We start from the raw sequence: 21275 nt of genomic DNA on the forward strand, positions 1-21275 counted from the left end.
CACCTCCCGCTCCCACTTTCATCGTTGTAACTTTTTGCCAGCAATTTATTATCTTATTTGCATTCTTATGTCCCATCTATATATTTATAATCTTGTAATTCTCAAGAAGGTTTATATTTTCTCAGTCTCACTTATTTTCTTAAATCATCTAATTTAGTGGTGGTCAATTGTTTATGATCTAGCATCCTGCTTAACATTCACTCAAATTACAATATTTTTGTAAATAAATCTTGAATTTCTTCCAGTCCTCCTCCATCTTCTCCTCTCCCAGGTCACGGATTCTGCCGGTCATCTCGGCCAGTTCCATATAGTCTATCACAGAAGAAATTCTTTTAACTACAAAGACTACTCTGAGCATGCATACACAATCTGAGAGTAAATAAAAGAGGAAGCAATGCTTTTAGGAAACTGCAGAGGTCATAAACAGCAATAAACAAGAGAGGATGGAAGGATGGCAAGGAAAGAGTATTTACCATCTCCTTGTGAACTCTCTTCCTGGCTCTTAAGATCTATCTAAAGCTTAACATAACCAAGGAAAGTTACATCAAAGCAAACTATCATTTTTATGGCCCAGGATGCCTGATGAAGCAACTGGCCTGTGTTTAGAATGCTGATACGTGCCTGTCAGGCATAGAGAAATAGGACAGAGACGCAGAGGTTTGGATTGATCAGAAATCATATCAAAATGGCTCAAAGCCAGTCAACGCAATGCTTTCATTGCTGACACAAATGGCTTGCTCCATATTTTTTATATTTCCTCATAGCAATCCTACCTGATCACTACAGCTGACAGCTGTCGAGAGAGCCATGCCATGGAAGGGACTAAAAGATATTCCACTTCCACAATGGCTCTGCTCTTCTTCCGGCAGCTGGGAATTGCAAGCGGGAAGAGTCCTGGTCTTGCTTGCGGACTTTGGGATGAATAAAAGAAAGCACTTCTTAACACAAGGCATAGTTAAGACTGTGGAACTCCCTCCCACAAGGGGCAGGAACGGCCACAACTTGGATAGCCACACATTCATGGAGGAGGAGTGGGTTTTTGATGGCTACTAGCCAGGATGACTGGGCTCTGCCAGCATGAGTATAAAGGTAAACTGTAATTGCATTAGCCAACGGCCATGGCAACATAAAACAAGCAATATATGATAATAATAATAATAATAATAATAATAATAATAATAATAATAAATTTTATTTATATCCTGCCCTCCCCAGCCGAAGCCGGGCTCAGGGCGGCTAACAACACTAAAATAGTGCAACATTATAAAAACATTATAAAATTTGATTAAAATCAAAATTGATGGCAACCATAAACTAAAGTTTTGTAAAGATTGCCAAAGGAGGGAGTCAGGCTGCGCCCTGACCAAAGGCCTGGCGGAACAGCTCTGTCTTGCAGGCCCTGCGGAAAGATGTCAAGTCCTGCAGGGCCCTTGTCTCTTGTGACAGAGTGTTCCACCAGGTTGGAGCCGCAGCCGAAAAAGCCCTGGCTCTAGTTGAGGCCAGCTTAACCTCTCTGTGGCCTGGGACCTTCAAGATGTTTTTATTTGAAGACCATAAGTTCCTCTGTGGGGCATACCAGGAGAGGCGGTCCCGTAGGTACGAGGGTCCTAGGCCGTATAGGGCTTTGAAGGTTAAAACCAGCACCTTAAACCTGACCCTGTACTCCACCGGGAGCCAGTGCAGTTGGCATAGCACTGGATGAATGTGATCCCGCAGCAAGGACCCCGTAAGGAACAAATAAAAAGACAGCAATGGGTAAAAAGGGGAATCAGATGACCAAGATTATCGTTCAGATAGTGGCCCTTAAACTCATTGCACCCTCGATAAACCTAGCATCCTTTGCTGTTGTCTGATCATTTTGATCTGATAAAAGAAAGAACAATATGGCCGCAGATGGGCGGCCTGGGATGGTAAGCAAGAGAGGGGTGATGATCTCATTCCTCAGATCTTCATAAAGGGGACAGGGCAGGAGAGCATGAGCCACTGTTTCCAGATTGCCATCTCCACAGGGGCAGAGTCGTTTCTCAGTTGGAATCTTTTGGGATCTGCCCTCAAGTACGGCAGAGGGCATCGCATCCAATCTGGCCAGTGTGAAGAAGGCACGTCTGTATTTTGGGATAGTTATACAAATATGGTGCCAGGGAATCAAACTGAGAAAGGGGGGGAAAGGCATACCAAGGACAGAATTTCTTTATAATGGCCAGATTGTTCTGTTGCTCTAAGTCCTTCAGACACTGTCCAATTAGCAATAATGCTTCTGAATCCCAGTTACTGGAAGGATTCGAGATCAAGAGCGCTGTCCCCTCCTGTGGTTTCCAGCAACAGGGTTGGTGCACATCACCGCTTCCTGTGGCAGTGAGTTCCGCAGTTTAAAACTGCACGGCATGATTTTATCTGCCCTGCATCTTCCAACTTTCAGCATTGGATGTCCACAAATTCTAGAGTTAGGAGGGAGAAAAACTTCATCCGCTTTCTCCGTGCCACACATAATTTTATAAACTTCTGTCACGTCACTTCTGACTTTTTCCTCTCCTAAGCTAAACCTTCCCAATGGCCTCCATGCCTCTCTGCCCAGCGGTGCTTCGACAGACATCTTTTCCCCTGTGTCATTCTTTTCTTAAGATTTTAATTTTATTGAGAGTATTACAGTGAGTTAAAGTTAATATGAAATGAAAGGGGAAAAGAAAAAGGATACATAAAAAGCATTTTAAAAGGCAGAGGAAAACAACAATAACAAAATAACAATTAAAAAGTTACATAACTATGTAGTAGGTGTTTAAGCAGATAAGCTTATTGTTTCCCTCAAGTATATGTTGGTTCATGGTTCACAATGGTTTTGATAATAGCATAATCTTCCTCTGACAGCGATGTTGTTAGCCGCTCTGAGCCCAGCTTCGGCTGGGGAGGGCGGGATATAAATAAATTATTAATTATTATTATTATTATTATTATTATTATTATTATTATTAATGGGTTGCAAGAGATGTCCTGCCATCTATGCATTTATCCAAGGGGGCAATATCTTCATCCTTCCAATATATTAATATCGATCTTCTTGCAGATGTAAGGGCCTGGAGAATCCATTTCCGCTGACCAATAGTCACACCCCATATGTTAGGCATATAGTTTAAGACGATGATAATAATAATAGTAATAATAATAATAATAATAATAATAATAATAATAATTTATTATTTATACCCCACCCACTCCGGGTGGCTTCCAGCAATATATTAAAATACAATAATTCATCAAATATTAAAAGCTTCCCTAAACAGGGCTGCCTTCAGATGTCTTCTAAAGTCTGGTAATTGTTCTCTTTGATATCTGGTGGGCGGGTGCCACCACCGAGAAGGCCCTCTGCCTGGTTCCCTGTAACCTCGCTTCTCGTAGGGAGGGAACCACCAGAAGGCCCTCGGGAGATGAACCCCGGTGTCTGGGCAGGCAGATGGGGATGGAGATGCTCCTTCAGGTCTACTGGGCCGAGGCCGTTTAGGGCTTTCAAGGTCAGCACTACATGAGACACACCCAGGGGTAGTAAGAATGAAGGCCCTCTCCAGGAGTTATGTGTGGTGGCCGGGGATTGACAGAGAGATAGAGGCCTGGGTCAAACACTGCCAGGTCTGCCAAGAATCCCACCTTCGTCACCAGTGAAATATACTCGGAGTCGAGAGTGGATTTCATGCTCTTTATTCGGCTCATATTGGTGAGGAGGAATAGAAGTTCCCCCAGAATGTCTGCTTTATATACATTATTTACACAATGAGCCTCACATGATTGGCTAATTCCGGGATTCTCCTGTAGGCCAATCAGGTTGCGGATTCACTTCCACTTGGAGCTGGATTGGGTGGCTCCTGTGGACCAACCAGACTGCTGCATGCTGAATCCTATAGTTCTAGGGCCAATCAGACTGCTGCATTTTGGGTCCTATTCAACTCAGTACATAACACCAACACTTTGAATTGTGCCCGGAAATGTACGATGTCATCTTCTGAAACGTTTAACTCTTTCCCCGCAACTCCTCATTGCCCCTTTTCCAGAATACATCTACGGCTCGCTGGCGACCCTGCTGATCTGCCTGTGTGCCCTGTTTGGCATCGTCGTCCTCCTCTGCACCACCTGCATCAGCGCCTACCAGTACGTGATCCAGCTCTTCGTCAGCCTGGCGGTGGGATCCCTCACTGGGGATGCCATGCTGCACCTCATCCCCACGGTCAGTTCACACGGCGGGTGGGGCTGTTTCTGGTTTGTGCTGAGGCTGTGCTCTCTGGGCAGGTGTGCCTCAAGGTGTACTGGCAAGAGCATCCATTTGCTGATGTGCGCGGTTGCACACGATACAACCTTTCCCTTAAAAAAAAATATTTATTAAGTTTCGATTTTATCACCTTTATACGCATTACGTATCTGCTCAATTGAGCTTCGACTTCCATCCCTCCGGTCTCATGGTTTCCATAATTCATTATTACCTCATAGCATTTGTACATTATCCCATTTACTGTATTTTTCGCCCCATAAGACGCACTTTTTTCCTCCTAAAAAGTATGGGGAAATGTCTGTGCGTCTTATGGAGCAAATGTGTGGTCAATCGCTGGCTCCCTTTCCACCCCTTGCCCAGGCCTCCATTGTTGAATGTTCTGCAGACGGAGGCCGTTTGTTTCCCCAGCGACATGGGACTGGCTGATTAGATTATCTGTCCAGAAATTGTAGAAATGGCTCCCTTTCCTTTCCTATAAAAGCTGCAGAACTGTGAGTTGAACCCCATAAAAACAGGATTTTTTCCCTTTGCAAAGTAAGCTTAACAACTTTGAGCTGATCCTCAAAAAGGGGTTTGTCCCCTTTGCAAAAGAAGCTGCACAACTTTGAGCTGATCCTCAAAAACGGGGCTTTTCTCCTTTGCAAAAGAAGCTGCACAACTTTGAGCTGATCCTCAAAAAACGGGGCTTTTCCCCTTTGCAAAAGAAGCTGCACAACTGTAGCTGGCACCCCCCCCCCAAATGGGGCTTTCCCCCTTTCCTCCTCTAAAAACCAGGTGCGTCTTATGGTGAGGTGCGTTTTATGGAGTGAAAAATACGGTACTTTTCACTCCTTCCGTTAATCACAATTTTTTAAATAAACATAAAAAGGTACAAATCCTTAACATGGCAAGTTTTCTTACGACAACCCTGCTAGCGTTGTTAATTGTTTACAATTGTCCTTCAGATATTGAAAAATTTACTCGTCTTTTTGGAAAGTTTGATCACGCTGGTTTCCGATTTTCCTGGTCAGCCTCGCAGATTCTGCATAGTCCATCATCTTCGTCTGCCACTCATCTAACGATGGAATTTCCCATTGGTTCCATTTTGGGGCTAAAAGAGTTCTATCTGCTGTTGTCGCATAGATAAACAGTTTTGTATCTGTCTTCAGGATCTCATTCCCTACTATACCTAACAGAAATGCCTCTGGTTTTTCCACAAATGTACTTTTAAACATTTTCTTTGACTCACTATATATCATTTGCCAGTGAGCTTTTACCTTACTACAAGTCCACCACGTGTGATTAAAAAATTCCCTCCTTTCGCAATTCAACCTTTCCCAATCTGGTGCCCTCCACCTGGTGCTATACTACAACTCCCATCAGCCAGCATGGCAGCTCTCCTGACAGCATCGCATGGCCACAGTGGGTGCTGGTGTGGATGGGAGTTGTAGTCCGGCATGTTTCGAAGGCAGGGATGTGTGGTTTTCAGAAGCATCTGTCCTGCGCCCCAAATCAAGCTGTGCCTCTGCTCTCCTGCCCGCAGTTCCTGGGTCTCCATTCTCACTCCCATGGCGAGGGCCACTCCCACGACCCCCACGGAGCCGAGGGCCACAACGTCCTGTGGAAGCTACTGGCCGTGCTGGGAGGCCTCTACCTCTTCTTCCTCCTCGAAAAGTTCTTCATCCTCCTGGGGCACTCGGACGACGACGAGGTGCGTTGGTCGTTTATCGGCTGCTAGCTGCTGGCAGCGGTGGGGAGGAGGAACGGAAAGGGGCAGGGGCAGACTTTGGCAATCACAGGGAATATGGCACCCTGAGCGAGGCCAAAACCTGGCGCCCACAAATGGATCTTCTCATTTATGGATCTTCTCAGTTTGGCACCCCTTCTGCTCAGCACCGCCCACAGTGCCCTTAATCATGGGTAGGCAAACCAAGGCCTGGGGGCCGGATGCGGCCCATTCGCCATCTCAATCTGGTCAACGGATGGGCCAGGAATCAGTATCTTTTTACATGAGTAGAATGTGTGCTTTTATTTAAAATGCACCTCTGGGTTATTTGTGGGGCATAGGAATTCGTTCATATTTTTTTTCAAAATATAGTCCGGCCCCCCACAAGGTCTGAGGGACAGTGGACCGGACCCCTGCTGAAAAAGTTTGCTGACCCCTGAATCCAGGGCCGAAAGTAGCTTGTAACACATCCTTTCTCCGTAACCTGACGCAGAAGTGTGGAGTCTCTGGCTTGCAGGCCCATCTGTAGAGGCATTTTTTGGGTAGCGCAACTGGTGCAGCCGCACTGTGCGCCTTGCTGCAGGGGGCACCAGAACATTGCTGTAGAACAGAGTGCAAGAGGTTGGGGGGAGGGATTTTAGCGTCGCACAGGGTGCCGCTGAAATTTGAGAGCCCAGGGTCCGCCACTGCAATATTGACCCAATGTGGCCAGCAATAATTTCTCACCTCTCCGTCAGCTGACATGACCCTAATGGTCGGGCGATGTTAGCTGATGATAGGGGTTCAATCCTGTGGGGAACTGGAGTGCCTACTTGATCCCTGCAGAAAGCAGGATTTAACCTCCTGCTCATCGGCTGATGAGCAGGGATTGAACTCCTTTTAAAAAAAATCATTTTTATTAAGTTTTCCATTTTGACAATCCAATCAAATCACATTAAATATTCCAGATTATACATATACATATCAAATAATCGAAATATTTTGCCAAATTGTAAATTAGCAGGGATTGAACTCCTGCTGGGTTGCCTAGCAACTGCACGGGTCCAATTGGATGCTAAGTTCCCTTGTATCTCTCGCCTCCAGGAGCACAGCACAGGGCACCAGTGCGACCACGGCATGTCCCTGCAGCTCTACCAAGACGAGATGAAGAGGAGGAAGCAGGAGAAAGGTGCTTCTCACGCTGACCTGGTGAGTGGGCTGCCCTGCGTGCCTCCACCTGGGACTGGCATCCTGGCTGCTGAGATGCCCTCAGTCTCTCTGGGTTGTTTTATGCATTTCTGGGATGAGTCAGAGGCTAAGCAAAATTACTCAAGGTCCTGGAAAAGAACCCCAAGCAAAATAAGAGTCAGCATGGCAGCTGTTATGTACTGAGTTGAATAGGATCCAAAATGCAGGAGTCTGATTGGTCCTAGAACAATAGGATCCAGAATGCAGCAGTCTGAATGGTCCTAGAACAATAGGATCCAGAATGCAGCAGTCTGATTGGTCCTAGAACAATAGGATCCAGAATGCAGCAGTCTGATTGGTCCTAGAACAATAGGATCCAGAATGCAGCAGTCTGATTGGTCCTAGAACAATAGGATCCAGAATGCAGCAGTCTGATTGGTCCTAGAACAATAGGATCCAGAATGCAGCAGTCTGATTGGTCCTAGAACAATAGGATCCAGAATGCAGCAGTCTGATTGGTCCTAGAACAATAGGATCCAGAATGCAGGAGTCTGATTGGTCCTAGAACAATAGGATCCAGAATGCAGCAGTCTGATTGGTCCTAGAACAATAGGATCCAGAATGCAACAGTCTGATTGGTCCTAGAACAATAGGATCCAGAATGCAGCAGTCTGATTGGTCCTAGAACAATAGGATCCAGAATGCAACAGTCTGATTGGTCCTAGAACAATAGGATTCAGAATGCAGCAGTCTGATTGGTCCTAGAACAATAGGATCCAGTATGCAGCAGTCTGGTTGGTCCTAGAACAATAGGATCCAGTATGCAGCAGTCTGGTTGGTCCCCAGGAGCCACCCAATCCATTTCCAGGTGGAAGTGAATCCGCAACCTGGTTGGCCTACAGGAGAATCCCAGAATCACGTGGGGCCCATTGTGTAAATAATGTATATAAAGCAGACATTTCGGGGGAACTTCCATCCCTCACTGTTCTGAGCTGAATAAAGAGCATGAAATCCACACTTGACTCCGAGTATATTCCATGCAAAAGTAAGAGTCAGCATGGCAGCTTTGGCCAAGTTGATGCCCTCCAGATGTTTGGGCAGGGGCTGATGGGAGAGGTTGTGCAAAACATCTGGAAGGTGCCAGCTTGCCCGACACTCCACTGTTGTATAGATGAAGGCTGTTCCTTTAACCCAGGAGACAAGTCCTCATGGATACTTAGAAACTTAAGAGTTAGAAGGGACCCTGAGGGTCCTCTAGTTCAACCCCCTGCGAAACCTTAATCTCAGCTAAAGCATCCCTGACCAGTGGTCACCAAACCTCTTCTTAGAAACTTCCAAGGAAGGAGAGCCCAACTTCCAAAAGAGTCTGTTCCCCTGTCAAACAGCTCTTCCCATCAGAAAGTTCTTCCTGATGAAGTTGGCATCTCCTGTCCTGCAACTTGAAGCCGCTGGTTGGAGTCCTAGCCTCTAGAGGTCCCTAAATGGCAACACCCTAGAGGTCCCGGGCCCTAAGGAAGTCAGATTAGCCTCAACCAGAGCCAGGGCCTTTTCAACACTGGCCCCAACCTGGTGGAACGCTCTGTCTCATGAGACCAGGGCTCTGTGGGATCTGATTTCTTTCCGCAGAGCCTGTAAGACAGAGTTGTTCTACCTGGCCTTTGGCTTGGAATCAACTTGATCCCCTTCCCCTCTTTCCTCTTTCCTCTTTCCTCTTTCCTTTCTCCTTCTGTGATGGAACTCCTATTTGGGGACTTCCCTGGCTTTTTTCTGGCCCACGTAGGACCAGTCTGGATAGCTGGCCTTGGTGAAGATTTGACGTTTTCATCCCCAAAAAGGGGTGTAGCTCAAGACCACCACCCGCAGAGACATCATACCTACATCACGGAAGGGCAGTCTACAGCAGAAATCTGAGTGTGTTGTTTATCTTCTGTCTGGCAGGTTACCCGTTAATGCTTACTTGATTGGATACCCTGGGGAGCCTGGCCAGTCCTTTGTAATGATAAATACTTAGTTCTTGAGCCAGGTCACAGGCTCACCCTGTTCAAACACAGACATACCCTTAAGACAGGATTTGTGAAGGAAAAGACAATGGGGAGGCTTTTCCATTTTCCTTTTACCTTGCAGAGAAAACATTGGGACTGTTTGGGAATCAAAAATGGTTCCAGGTCGGTCTTCCTGTGCTGATCTATGTACGTGCTTGGTTGGTACACTTATGAACATTTAACATATATCTAAGACCTCAAAATTCCTATCACACCACCCTTTTCCTTTTTTGCTGCTTCATCACACTGTTGACTCACGTTAAGTCTTGATGAGCCAGTGAACTCTGAGATACCCAGAGATGGGCAGAGAGCTGCTTCCACCTGCAGCCGGAGAGCTGTGAGTGATCTCCGGCAAAAAGCAAAAAATAAATTTCTGCCTTCTTCTTTCGCCCAGTTCTGTGCCATGCCTTTATCCAGAACCCAAGCATGATTCACCAGCCCCACCTAATGGTGGAAGGTGGGATAAAGATGTGCGGGAAGAAATATGTCGCTATGTGAAAAATGCCTCGCACTGCGCCAGACTATTGATGTATCGAGCCCATTATTGTCTTCTCGGACTGGCAGCAGCTCTCCCAGGTTTTCTGGCAGGGAAGGGTATTTTCCCTATCGCCCGCCACCTGAGATCGTTCTTAACTGGAGAGGTCAGGGATTGAACCAGGGACGTTCAGCATGCAAGGCAGGAGCCTATTCCACTGCTCCACGCTGCCTCCCTGTTGGGTTAAGCTCCTGCTGCTTAATTCCCACATTCATTTTTATTTTTTTTAAGTGGGAGGAATCAGCAGTCTGAGTCAGTGGGGCATGCAAACACACCCCTCAAAGATTTGTAATTGAAATGAAGTATAAAAAACATCGATGCTCAAGACATTGATTTTATAAAACATATTTTGCTGCACTGTGCGAAATACAAGCAAGCCAGGGCTGAACTGATATTACCTTTTCCGGGAAAATCAGAGGCTCACTATGTCAGGTTCCTATTGGAAGTCCAGACAAACACTAGAACATTAGCAGTGGCGAAGTTTTTATCGGTGGTTGCAAGAACCAATGATCCCTATCTTTAAATCTGAACAAAATGCTTGTTTAACCTGGAGGTAGGCTGTCTGAATTGTGCATTGCTTTGTAACGATTTGTTGGGTCTCTGGACTGTGATAAAGATTGATTGAAAAAACAAGCAACAGTGACCCAAAGTCTAAAGCAAAAATGGGTAGTGGTCACTTCACAACTCTTTGGCCTCTAAAATCAACTTGAATGTGCGATCGCTCTGTTGTTCTGTTTCCAAAACAGGAGAGAAGTCTGCCCCCCAAAGGTTTGCTTCTTTAATGTATGTTTTAAAAAAACCTGGGGGGAAACCATACCAACCTTTTCAAAACGTTATGATTTATTTGGGGAGTTGAGGACATGGAACTGTATTGTTGTCGTTTAGTCGTGTCTGCCTCTTCGTGACCCCCTGGACCAGAGCACACCAGGCACTCCTGTCTTCCACTGCCTCCCGCAGTTTGGTCAGACTCATGTTCGTAGCTTCGAGAACACTGTCCCACCATCTCATCCCAACATCAGGATCTTTTCCAGGGAGTCTTCTCATGAGGTGGCCAAAGTCTTGGAGCCTCAGCTTCAGGATCTGTCCTTCCAGTGAGCACTCAGGGCTGATTTCCTTCAGAATGGAGAGGTTTGATCTTCTTGCAGTCCAAGGGACTCTCAAGAGTCTCCTCCAGCACCAGAATTCAAAAGCATCCATTCTTCGGCGATCAGCCTTCTTTATGGTCCAGCTCTCACTTCCATACATGACTACTGGGAAAACCAGAGCTTTAACTATACGGACCTTTGTTGCCAACAAAGGCCAACAAAGGAACTGTGTTACTCACCTTTTAATTTAATTTAAATTTATTATCACAGAAGGGATCCCAAGGCAAAGCCAGTCCAGCCCCCTCTGATGCAGAATTTCTCACATTCATATTCCACCTGTCCACCCAAGGAGCTCAAAATGTTGTACATGGTTTCTCCCCTCCCCATTTTTCCCCTCACAACAACTCCGTGAAGTAGGTTGGGATGAGGGACAGCAACTGGCTGAGTGGGACTTTGAACCCTGGTCTCCCAGGTCTTAGCCCTGGTGATCATCTAATGTTTATTGGATGGATTTTCCCCCTAAATTGATTTTGATTCTTGATTTTATTGTTATTTGCACTTAATACCGTATTTTATGCTGGGGTTTTTTGTAGCATCAATTAAGTGTTTTAAATTTGTTGTTAGCCGCCCTGAGCCTGGTTTCCTGAACCGGGAAGGGTGGGGTATAAATAAAAATTTATTATTATTTATTATTATTAGTCCAACACTCTAACCATTATACCACAAGCCTCTTCTGTTTTGAGGGAAGCATCCTCAATGGAGCCATAGGCGTCCTGTCTGAGGAAAACCTGCACTGCCCATAGATACGAAACGCTCTGCTCTGAAGGCTGGAGATACACAATATTCTGCTTATTATTTTGAAACCTGGCTGTGCCTCTTGTCTGGTGACTGGCAGCCATTGGTAGGGCAGGCAGCAGGGAGCCCAACAGCAGGGGGCGCCAATCGGTTCTGAGCTTCATCCCCAAACTCCTTGCTGAGTTCCGAGGGGGAGCAAAATTGTCTAGATCAGGCTTTGGTTCCTGCACTGCAAGGGGTTGGACTAGATGACCATTGGGATCCAATTCTATGATTCATTGCAGGTGTTTAAGCAGAGGTTGGATGGCCATCTATCAGAGAATATTTAGCTGAGATTCCTGCATTGCAGGGGGTTGGACTAGATGGCCCTTGGGGTCCCTTCCAGCTTTGCAATTTTACGATTCTATGAATTGCCCAGCGCTTTCGTATGTAGGTGACTCTTTAAATTTAATTAATGCTACTACAGTCGTACCTCGTGTTGCGTTTGGTTCAGATTGAGCCTTTTCAGGTTGTGTCCCGCAGCAACCTGAAAGTACCGGAAAGGGTTACTTCCGGGTTTCACCGCTCGCCCATGTGCGGACGCTCAAAATGACCGCATGCGCAGAAGCGGCGAATCGTGACCCGCACATGCGCAGACACGGGTTGCGTTCTGCTCAGGTTGCGAACGGGGCTCCGGAACAGATCCCATTCGCAACCAGAGGTACCACTGTACTAATAAAATGGAGGGCTCAGAAAATGAACAGGAGGCAGGGACTGAGCCTCAGAAAAGCAGGGCCTTTTTCGCGTGGCCTCAAATTGGGACGCAGGCTGCACCTGTCTCCCATTCCCTTTTTCTACCTGCCTGTTCTTTCTTAATAGGTGACTGCTGAGGAGGCAGATTTCAGCCAGATGCGGAAGAAAAAGACCCTCAGTCGAGGTGAGCACCAGCAATGTCTTGTCCAGCAACCAGATGCGATTCTCCTTGACATGTCCAGCATTTATTCTTATTCTTATTTATTAAATTTGTATAGCGCCCTTTACCTGTAAATCTCAGGATGGCTCACAACATAACATCAAGAAGCTGCTTTGATTAAACAATTGTGATTTCTAACATTTCCATACACCAGGGTAGGTTATAACAACCAGAAATACAATTATAAAAACAGGAAACCGTGGTAATAATGAAACTAAAGACCAGCTCAGAGCAAAACCATGATCACAATCGTTCACTTGTTTGTTTTTTTTAATCGCTTTTATTAAGTTTTCCATTTTAACAATCCAATCAAATCACATTAAATATTCCAAATTATACATATACATATCAAATAGTCCAAATATTCTGACAAATTATAAATTTTTTGTTGTTGGGACTTTCCATGCTTCAAGTTCGGATGAGGCTCTGATCATCTCATATCTCTTCTGCTTTTGATAGTCATTTCTAATAGTTCCTTTAAATCTTCCTGTTATTTTCACAATCGTTCACTTGTATGTTGCCTTTCCATAGTTAAAACCACGCTCAAGGCAGCTTACAGACTCAGAAATATTTGCGCAAATACAAAACGGTAACCAAAGCAGTCCTAAGCGATGTGTCAGAGTGGGCACGACGAAATCAAACAATCCCCGCATGTCATAAGAAGATCTAAAAATCAAGGCACAGGGAACTGATACCAAGAGCAGCAAAACGAACATCCTGACCCCCAACGTAAACCCTAAAAGGATACCCCACAGAGTCTGTAGGGTTTATATGAGGTTTCCCTCAGTGAGATCTCTTGGGGTTTGTATCCTGCATTTTTGATGAAGCCGGTCTCGAGGGCTGGAAACGCCACCACTCTGCAACGCCAGCAAATCTCCGTTGTGTCCTAAATCAGTCTCCCCCAACCTGGTGCCTTCCAGATGTTTTGGACTACAACTCCTGTCAGCTGGTGATGCCGTCCAAAACATCTGGAGGGTACCAGGCTGAGGAAGGCTGTCCTAGATATATTATTATTATTATTATTATTATTATTATTATTATTATTATATCTAGGACAGCCTTCCTCAGCCTGGTACCCTCCAGATGTTTTGGATGGCATCACCAGCTGACAGTAGTTTTGGTCCAAAACATCTGGAGGGTACCAGGCTGAGGAAGGCTGTCCTAGATATAATAATAATAATAATAATAATAATAATAATAATAATAATAAAAAATTTATTATTTATACCCCGCCCATCTGGCTGAGTTTCCCCAGCCACTTTGGGCGGCTCCCAATCGAGTGTTAAAAACAATACATAGATTGTCAACCACTTTCTGATGGGGCCCAAATCATATGTCCAAACCTGGGACCCCGCTTCCCAGACACACCTTTGGTTCAACCTCGAGCCAAGAAGCTGTCTGAATTGGCGCTCAAAACCTGCCCAGTTTCCCACCTTGATTTAACCCTCCTCCTAATTTCCAATATCCGGGGTTTCCTGTCCGCAAATTCCCTCCTTTCGGAGATGAAAAAAGAATTCTTTTTAAAACAAAAGAAGCTGGCCGACCCAGGTGGGACTTGAACCCACAATCCCCAGCTCCGGAGGCTGATGCCTTATCCATTAGGCCACTGGGCCACTCCTGCCACAGTTCCCTCTCGTTTTCAGAACAAACGGCGCATTGTGTTACGGGCTGAATCCCCCAGCATGAAGGGAGGGCGGCTTGGGAAGGGTCACTGACAGCTCAAGTAGAATTGCAGTGCCTGCTTCCCAGAGGCTGCCTCTGGCACATGTCACCTCCAGCAGGGCGCAGGGCCTGAAGGCTGCCAGCTGGGAAGGAAAAATGCAAAGGGTTTCAGGGCTTGTGTTTCGCACACACTGCTCTTTGTGCGTCCTGGAAGGGGTGAGGACACATAAAAGGAAGCCTTTATTTCCGCGTAGCTGAGCTATGGAACCCGCAGGAGGCAGGGACGGCTCCAGAAGGGAATTATTATAATAATAATTTTTTTATTTATACCCCGCCCTTCCCGGTTCCAAAACCGGGCTCAGGGCGGCTAACAACAAATTTAAAACACTTAATTGTAAAAGCAGCATAAAATACAGTATAAAAACATGAATAACGATGAAATTCAAAGTTCAGAAATCAATTTAAGGGAAATAAGCTGATTCCCCAGGGCTAGCTGGCTGAATTAGGCAAATGCGTGGAGCATAATGCTTTTGATGGAGCATAGTGCTTCCGTTTGTCAGAGTAACACTTCTGAATCCCAGTTGCTGGAAACCGCAGGAAGGCTCTTGTGCATGAATCCTGCTTGCACGTTCCCCAGATGGGGCATCTGTATGGCCACTGTCATAACAGGTCTGTTATGGAGGTCTGTTGTCATAGCAAAACCTCCATGTCCAGGGGCAGTCTATCTCTGAGTGCCAGATAACAGAGAACACCCATTGGAAAATACAGTGGTACCTCGGGTTAAGAACTTAATTCGTACCGGAGGTCCGTTCTTAACCTGAAACTGTTCTTAACCTGAAGCACCACTTTAGCTAATGGGGCCTCCTGCTGCTGCCGTGCTGCCGGAGCCCAATTTCTGTTCTCATCCTGAAGCAAAGTTCTTAACCTGAAGCACTATTTCTGGGTTAGCGGAGTGTGTAACCTGAAGCGTATGTAACCTGAAGCATATGTAACCCGAGGTACCACTGTACTGTTGTTCTCAGGTCCTGCTATGGGGTCAGGTTTCTGGACTAGGTGAGCCATTGACCTGAGCTGGCAACAAGGCTCTTATGTTCTTGTAGAACCTCCAGGTGCAGAGGCAGTCTTATCTAGATTCGTAGGTCCTTCTGGCCACTGGGAGGACAGGATGCTGGACTTAGATGGGTCCACTGGCCTGATCCAAGAAACTCTTCTATGTCCCAGTTTACCTGAAGGAGCGTCTCCACCCCCATCGTTCTGCCCAGACACTGAGGTCCAGCGCCAAGGGCCTTCTGGCGGTTCCCTCTCTGTGAGAAGCAAAGCTACAGGGAACCAGGCAGAGGGCCTTCTTGGTGGTGGCGCCCACCCTGTGGAACGCCTTCCCAGCAGATGTCAAGGAAATAAACAACTACCTGACATTTAGATGACATCTGAAGGCAGCCCTGTTCAGGGAAGTTTTTAATGTGTGACATTTTAATGTATTTTTAATCTTTGTTGGAAGCCGCCCAGAGTGGCTGGGGAGGCCCAGCCAGATACAGTGGTACCTCGGGTTACGTACGCTTCAGGTTACATACGCTTCAGGTTACAGACTCCGCTAACCCAGAAATAGTGCTTCAGGTTAAGAACTTTGCTTCAGGATAAGAACAGAAATCGTGCTCCGGTGGTGCGGCGGCAGCAGGAGGCCCCATTAGCTAAAGTGGTGCTTCAGGTTAAGAACGGTTTCAGGTTAAGTACGGACCTCCAGAACGAATTAAGTACTTAACCCGAGGTACCACTGTACAAATAATAAATTATTATTATTATTATTATTATTATTATTAATCATTATTATGAGGTTCTGATGTCTTCCATTTGCTCCTTCTGCAGAGCTGAGGATGTTGCCGTACATGATCACCATTGGAGACGCCATCCACAACTTTGCTGACGGACTGGCCGTTGGCGCCGCCTTCTCCTCTTCTTGGAAGACGGGTCTGGCCACCTCGCTGGCCGTCTTGTGCCACGAACTGCCCCACGAGCTCGGTGCGGAGGGGCTGGTCATTGCATGGCGCTGAAGGCAGGGTTGGGGTTTATTTAATTTTGTGCGCTGGAGGAAGCCGGCGGGCAGACGAAAAGGAAGTCCTTCTTCACACAGCACATCGTTAAACTGTGGAACTCCCCGCCACAGGAGGCGGGGATGGCCGCCAACTTGGATGAATTTAAAAGAGGATTAGGCAAATTCGTGGAGCAGAGGGGTATCAGTGGCTACTAGGCATGACGGCTGTGGTCTACGTCTGCAGTTGGGGGCAGGGATCCTTCTGAATCCCAGTTGCTGGAAACCGCAGGAAGGCAGAGGGCTCTTGTGTTCGAATCCTGCTTGCTGGTTTCCCGTTGGGTCACATAGCTGTCAACTTTTCCCTTTTCTTGCGAGGAATCCTATTCGGAATAAGGGAATTTCCCTTTTAAAAAAGGGAAACGTTGACAGCTATGTTGGGGCATCTGGTTGGCCATTGTGAGTTTAGGGTACACAGTCTTTCCCATCCTGGCGCCCTCCATATATGTTGTACTATAACTCCCATGGTTATAGCAGTCACAAAATGGTGACGAAATGGTGATGGTGACAGCAGTCACGAAATTAAAAGACTCCTGCTCCTTGGGAGAAAGGCGATGGCAAACCTAGACAGCATCTTAAAAAGCAGAGACATCACCTTACCAACAAAGGTCCGTATAGTTAAAGCCGTGGTTTTCCCAGTAGTGATGTATGGAAGTGAGAGCTGGACCATCAAGAAGGCTGATCATCGAAGAATGGATGCTTTTGAATTCTGGTGCTGGAGGAGACTCTTGAGAGTCCCATGGACTGCAAGAAGATCAAACCGATCCATTCTGAAGGAAATCAGCCCTGAGTGCTCACTGGAAGGACAGATCCTGAAGCTGAGACTCCAAGACTTTGGCCACCTCATGAGAAGAGAAGACTTCCTGGAAAAGACCCTGATGTTGGGAAAGATGGAGGGCACAAGGAGAAGGGACGACAGAGGACGAGATGGTTGGACAGTGTTCTTGAAGCCACAAACATGAGTCTGACCAAACTGCGGGAGGCAGTGGAAGACAGGAGGGCCTGGCGTGCTCTGGTCCAGGGGGTCACGAAGAGGCGGACACGACTAAACGACTAAACAACAATAACTCCCATCCCCCTTAGTGCCTTTGGCTATGCCGGCCTGTGGATCATGGGAACTGCAACATCTGAGGGGCGCCAGGATGGGGAAGGCTGAGACGGGATATGCCGCATGGTGCCAAAACAACGCGGCAATTTTGCTCTTCCGTTCAACGGGGCAAGCACTCAGAGTGAGCTGCTGCAAGCTCCTGATAAATAAGTTGGAGTTCTTGTTATTAAATATACAGTGGTGCCTCGCAAGACGAAAAGATTCCGTTCCGCGAGTCTCTTCGTCTTGCGGGTTTTTTCGTCTTGCGAGGCAAGCCCATTAGCGGTTTAGCGGATTAGCGCTACAGTATTAGCGGCTTAGCGGGCTTAGCGGATCAGCTGATAAGCGGCTTAGCGATCAGCTGTTAAGCGGCTTAAAGATCAGCTGATAAGCGGCTTAGCGATCAGCTGTTAAGCGGCTTAGCCATCAGCTGATAAGCGGTTTAGCGGCTTGGGGAAAAGGGGGGGAAAGGAAAAAACCCCCGCAGGAACTCGCAAGACATTTTCGTCTTGCGAAGCAAGCACATAGGAAATTCGTTTTGCGAAGCACCTCCAAAACGGAAAACCCTTTCGTCTAGCGGGTTTTCCGTCTTGCGAGGCATTCGTCTTGCGGGGCACCACTGTACCAAGAAAAAAGCACACCAAGAACTCTGGCCAATAGAAATTTCAGTAGTGGGAGTGGTCCCTACTCGCAAATCAATAGTCAGTTGCAACAAAAACTAATCCATTCAAAAGTATGTATTCTGACAAGGATTATAAACTCAAATAAAGATTACAAACTCTAACAGGGATTACAAACTCAAACTCATAAGGATATGTATAACACAATAATTCGTTACAGAATTAGAGATAAGAGTTTATGAGCAGAGATAGGTTCATGTTAGTCCGTAGTCAGATTCGACATGAAGGTCTTAGTTTCAATCATTGAGCAGAAACCAGTTATGGATCAGAAACCAGGACAGGGCCCTGTTTCGATGTATTCACCTTCATCAGCTGGAAGTATCAAACATTACACGAAAATACATTTAAATTCAAAATTATCATAAATTATAAAACAGTCATAAATTATAAATTATTGTGTTATACATATCCTTATGAGCTTGAGTTTCTAATCTGTGTTTGAGTTTATAATCTCTATTTGAGTCCTTGTCAGAATACATACTTCTGAATGGATTAGCTTTTGTTACAATTGACTATTGGTTTGCTAGTAGGGACCACTCCCACTACTGAAATTTATATTGGCCAGAGTTCTTGGTGTGCTTTTTTCTTCGCAAGCTCCTGATAAGGCAGCGTTGCCTAGGAGGTAGATCCTGGGCAGCTTCTGAGCAGGGATCTGAAGGCAGGTGCTTCCCCTCCACCCCCAAATGATATCGACGGGGTGTCTCCTTCGGGCTGCGTGATACCTGGCCAACTGCCACCGCTCCTAGTAGAATAATGGAATTATAGACGTAGAGGGGAACCCCGACATCATCTAGTCCAGCCTCCTGCAATGCAGGAATCTCAGCTAATGAATGGCTGACCATCTTCCTCCCGCCTTTGCAGGGGACTTTGCCGCACTGCTCCACGCCGGGCTGAGCGTCAAGTGGGCTTTGCTGCTCAACTTCCTCAGCGCCCTCACAGCCTTCGTAGGCCTCTACATCGCACTTTCTGTGTCCACGGGAGAAGAGTTTGAGGCCTGGATTTTCACCGTGGCCACTGGCCTCTTCCTCTACGTGGCCCTGTGCGATATGGTAAGTAGGGAGAGATACACCCCTGGCAGTTATTCTCCTTTTCTTACCATTCTCCCACCTTATTATTATTATACCACAGAGCCTAGGACTTGCCAATCAGAAGGTCGGCGGTTTGAATCCCCGTGACGGGGTGAGCTCCCGTTGCTCGGTCCCGGCTCCTGCCCACTTAGCAGTTCAAAAGCACGTCAAGTGCAAGTAGATACAGTGGTACCTCTGGATGCAAACGGGATCTGTTCTGGAGCCCCGTTTGCATCCTGAAGCGAACTCAACTCACGTCCGCGCGTCTGCGGGCCGCGATTCACCACTTCTGCGCATGACATCATTTTGAGCGCCTGCGCATGCGTGAGTGGTGAAACCCGGAAGTAACGTGCTCCGTTACTTCCGGGTCGCTGCGGAGCACAACCCGAAAAGGCTTAACCTGAAGCGACTTCAACCCGAGGTATGATTGTAAATAGGTACTGCTCTGGCGGGAAGGTAAACGGCGTTTCCGTGCGCTGCTCTGGTTCGCCAGAAGCAGCTTGGTCATGCTGGCCACATGACCCGGAAGCTGTACGCCGGCTCCCTCGGCCAATAAAGCGAGATGAGCGCCGCAACCCCAGAGTCAGCCACGACTGGACCTAATGGTCAGGGGTCCCTTTACCTTTACTAGTTTAGGGAAAACATGTGTAAGTGGGGAAATGAGAGAAGCATGTAAAATTACAAATGGTGTCATATGAGTCAACTCCAGGAGGCCATGGGTGCTTGGGCACCCACAAGAATATAATTTTGGGGTCCGGGTACCCACATAGTCAAGGTCACCAAGTCAGCCGGCAGCAGTGCTGCCTCTGAGAGAGAAGCGGTCCAGCTCCACCTTCCACAGCCAGTAGTAATAGTAATAGTAATAGTAATAGTAATAGTAATAGTAATAGTAATAGTAATAGTAATTTATTATTTGTAGCCTGCCCATCTGGCTGGGTTTCCCCAGCCACTCTGGGCGGCTTCCAACAGAACACTAAAATACAATAACCTATTAAACATTAAAAGCTTCCCTGAACAGGGCTGCCTTCAGATGTCTTCTAAATGCCAGGTAGTTGTTTATCTCTTTGACATCTGGTGGGAGGGCGTTCCACAGGGCGGGTGCCACCACCGAGAAGGCCCTCTGCCTGGTTCCCTGTAGCTTTGCTTCTCGCAGGGAGGCAACCACCAGAAAGCTCTCAGTGCTGGACCTCAGTGTCCTGGCAGGACGATGGGGGTGGAGACGCTCCTTCAGTTATACTGGCCAGCCAGCGAGGCACCCTTTTCCGGGGCGGGGGGAGGCTCAGACACAGAAGCAGGGTCTCTCTGCCTCCGAGTCCCAGCTCCTCCACTGGCTGTGTAGAGGAAGAAGAAGAGGAGCCGCTGCCATCGACTGCCGCAATGCAGACGTGCGCCATTAGGCACACATGCCCGCATGTGGCGTGTGTGCCGTCACACATCCCGTTGTGGCGGCGGGCACCCATGATCCTGAGGGCGAGTCGGCACCCCTGAAAGGTCTGGGGAAAGTGGGTGCTAGAACTCTATACAATGAAGCTGTATCGTCCCAAAAAAGTTTTTGATTTGAGTTTCTACTGAAATGAGGCTGCATTTTAATGTTGTACTTTAATCTTGTTTTTAAGTTGTATTTTAATCAATTGTTTTTATACCTGGTGTTAGCCACCCTGAGCCCAGTCTTGGCTAGGGAGGGCAGGGTATAAATAAAATTTATTATTATTATTATTATTATTATTATTAATAATAATAATAATATATGTAGATTCTGGACCAAAGAAAAAGGCATGGCTAAACTCTGTAGTTTGCTCAGGCCAGATGTCTCCGAATATACCAGTAGCTGGGAGTCGGAGGTGGGGCAAGAGTGGCACAGGCCTCGCCTCTGGGCATCCCATAGTCATCTGCAAGGAGGACAGGATGCTGGACTCTATAGGCCCTGTTGGCCTGATCCTGCCACCTGCCTCTTCTTACGCTTGATTATTTATTGGTTGCAACAACAACAACAATTTATTACTTATACCCTGCCCATCTGGCTGGGCCTCCCCAGCCACTCTGGGCAGCTTCCGGCAAGGCATTAAAAACACAATAAAACATCACACATTAAAAACTTCCCTAAACAGGGCTGCCTTCAGATGTCTTCTAAAAGTCAGATAGTTGTTTATTTCCTTG

The 21275-nt window shown here is 46.8% G+C and overlaps 1 protein-coding gene across 2 annotated transcripts in view; it reads left to right on the plus strand.

Annotated features, from left to right (window-relative positions):
* The window catches only part of SLC39A4 (solute carrier family 39 member 4), a 62298-nt gene that overhangs the window by 39982 nt on the left and 1041 nt on the right, over positions 1-21275 (plus strand). For both annotated transcript variants that reach the window (XM_081012587.1, XM_081012586.1), the window contains exons 6-11: positions 4041-4213; positions 5778-5945; positions 7044-7148; positions 12443-12500; positions 16062-16214; positions 18913-19100. In XM_081012587.1, the coding sequence (XP_080868713.1) occupies positions 4041-4213; positions 5778-5945; positions 7044-7148; positions 12443-12500; positions 16062-16214; positions 18913-19100 (845 nt within the window). The remainder of the gene's footprint in view (positions 1-4040; positions 4214-5777; positions 5946-7043; positions 7149-12442; positions 12501-16061; positions 16215-18912; positions 19101-21275) is intronic.

Source organism: Podarcis pityusensis (genome assembly GCF_964106645.2).
Source record: "Podarcis pityusensis genome assembly, chromosome: 7".
In the NCBI taxonomy this organism is placed as follows: domain Eukaryota; kingdom Metazoa; phylum Chordata; class Lepidosauria; order Squamata; family Lacertidae; genus Podarcis; species Podarcis pityusensis.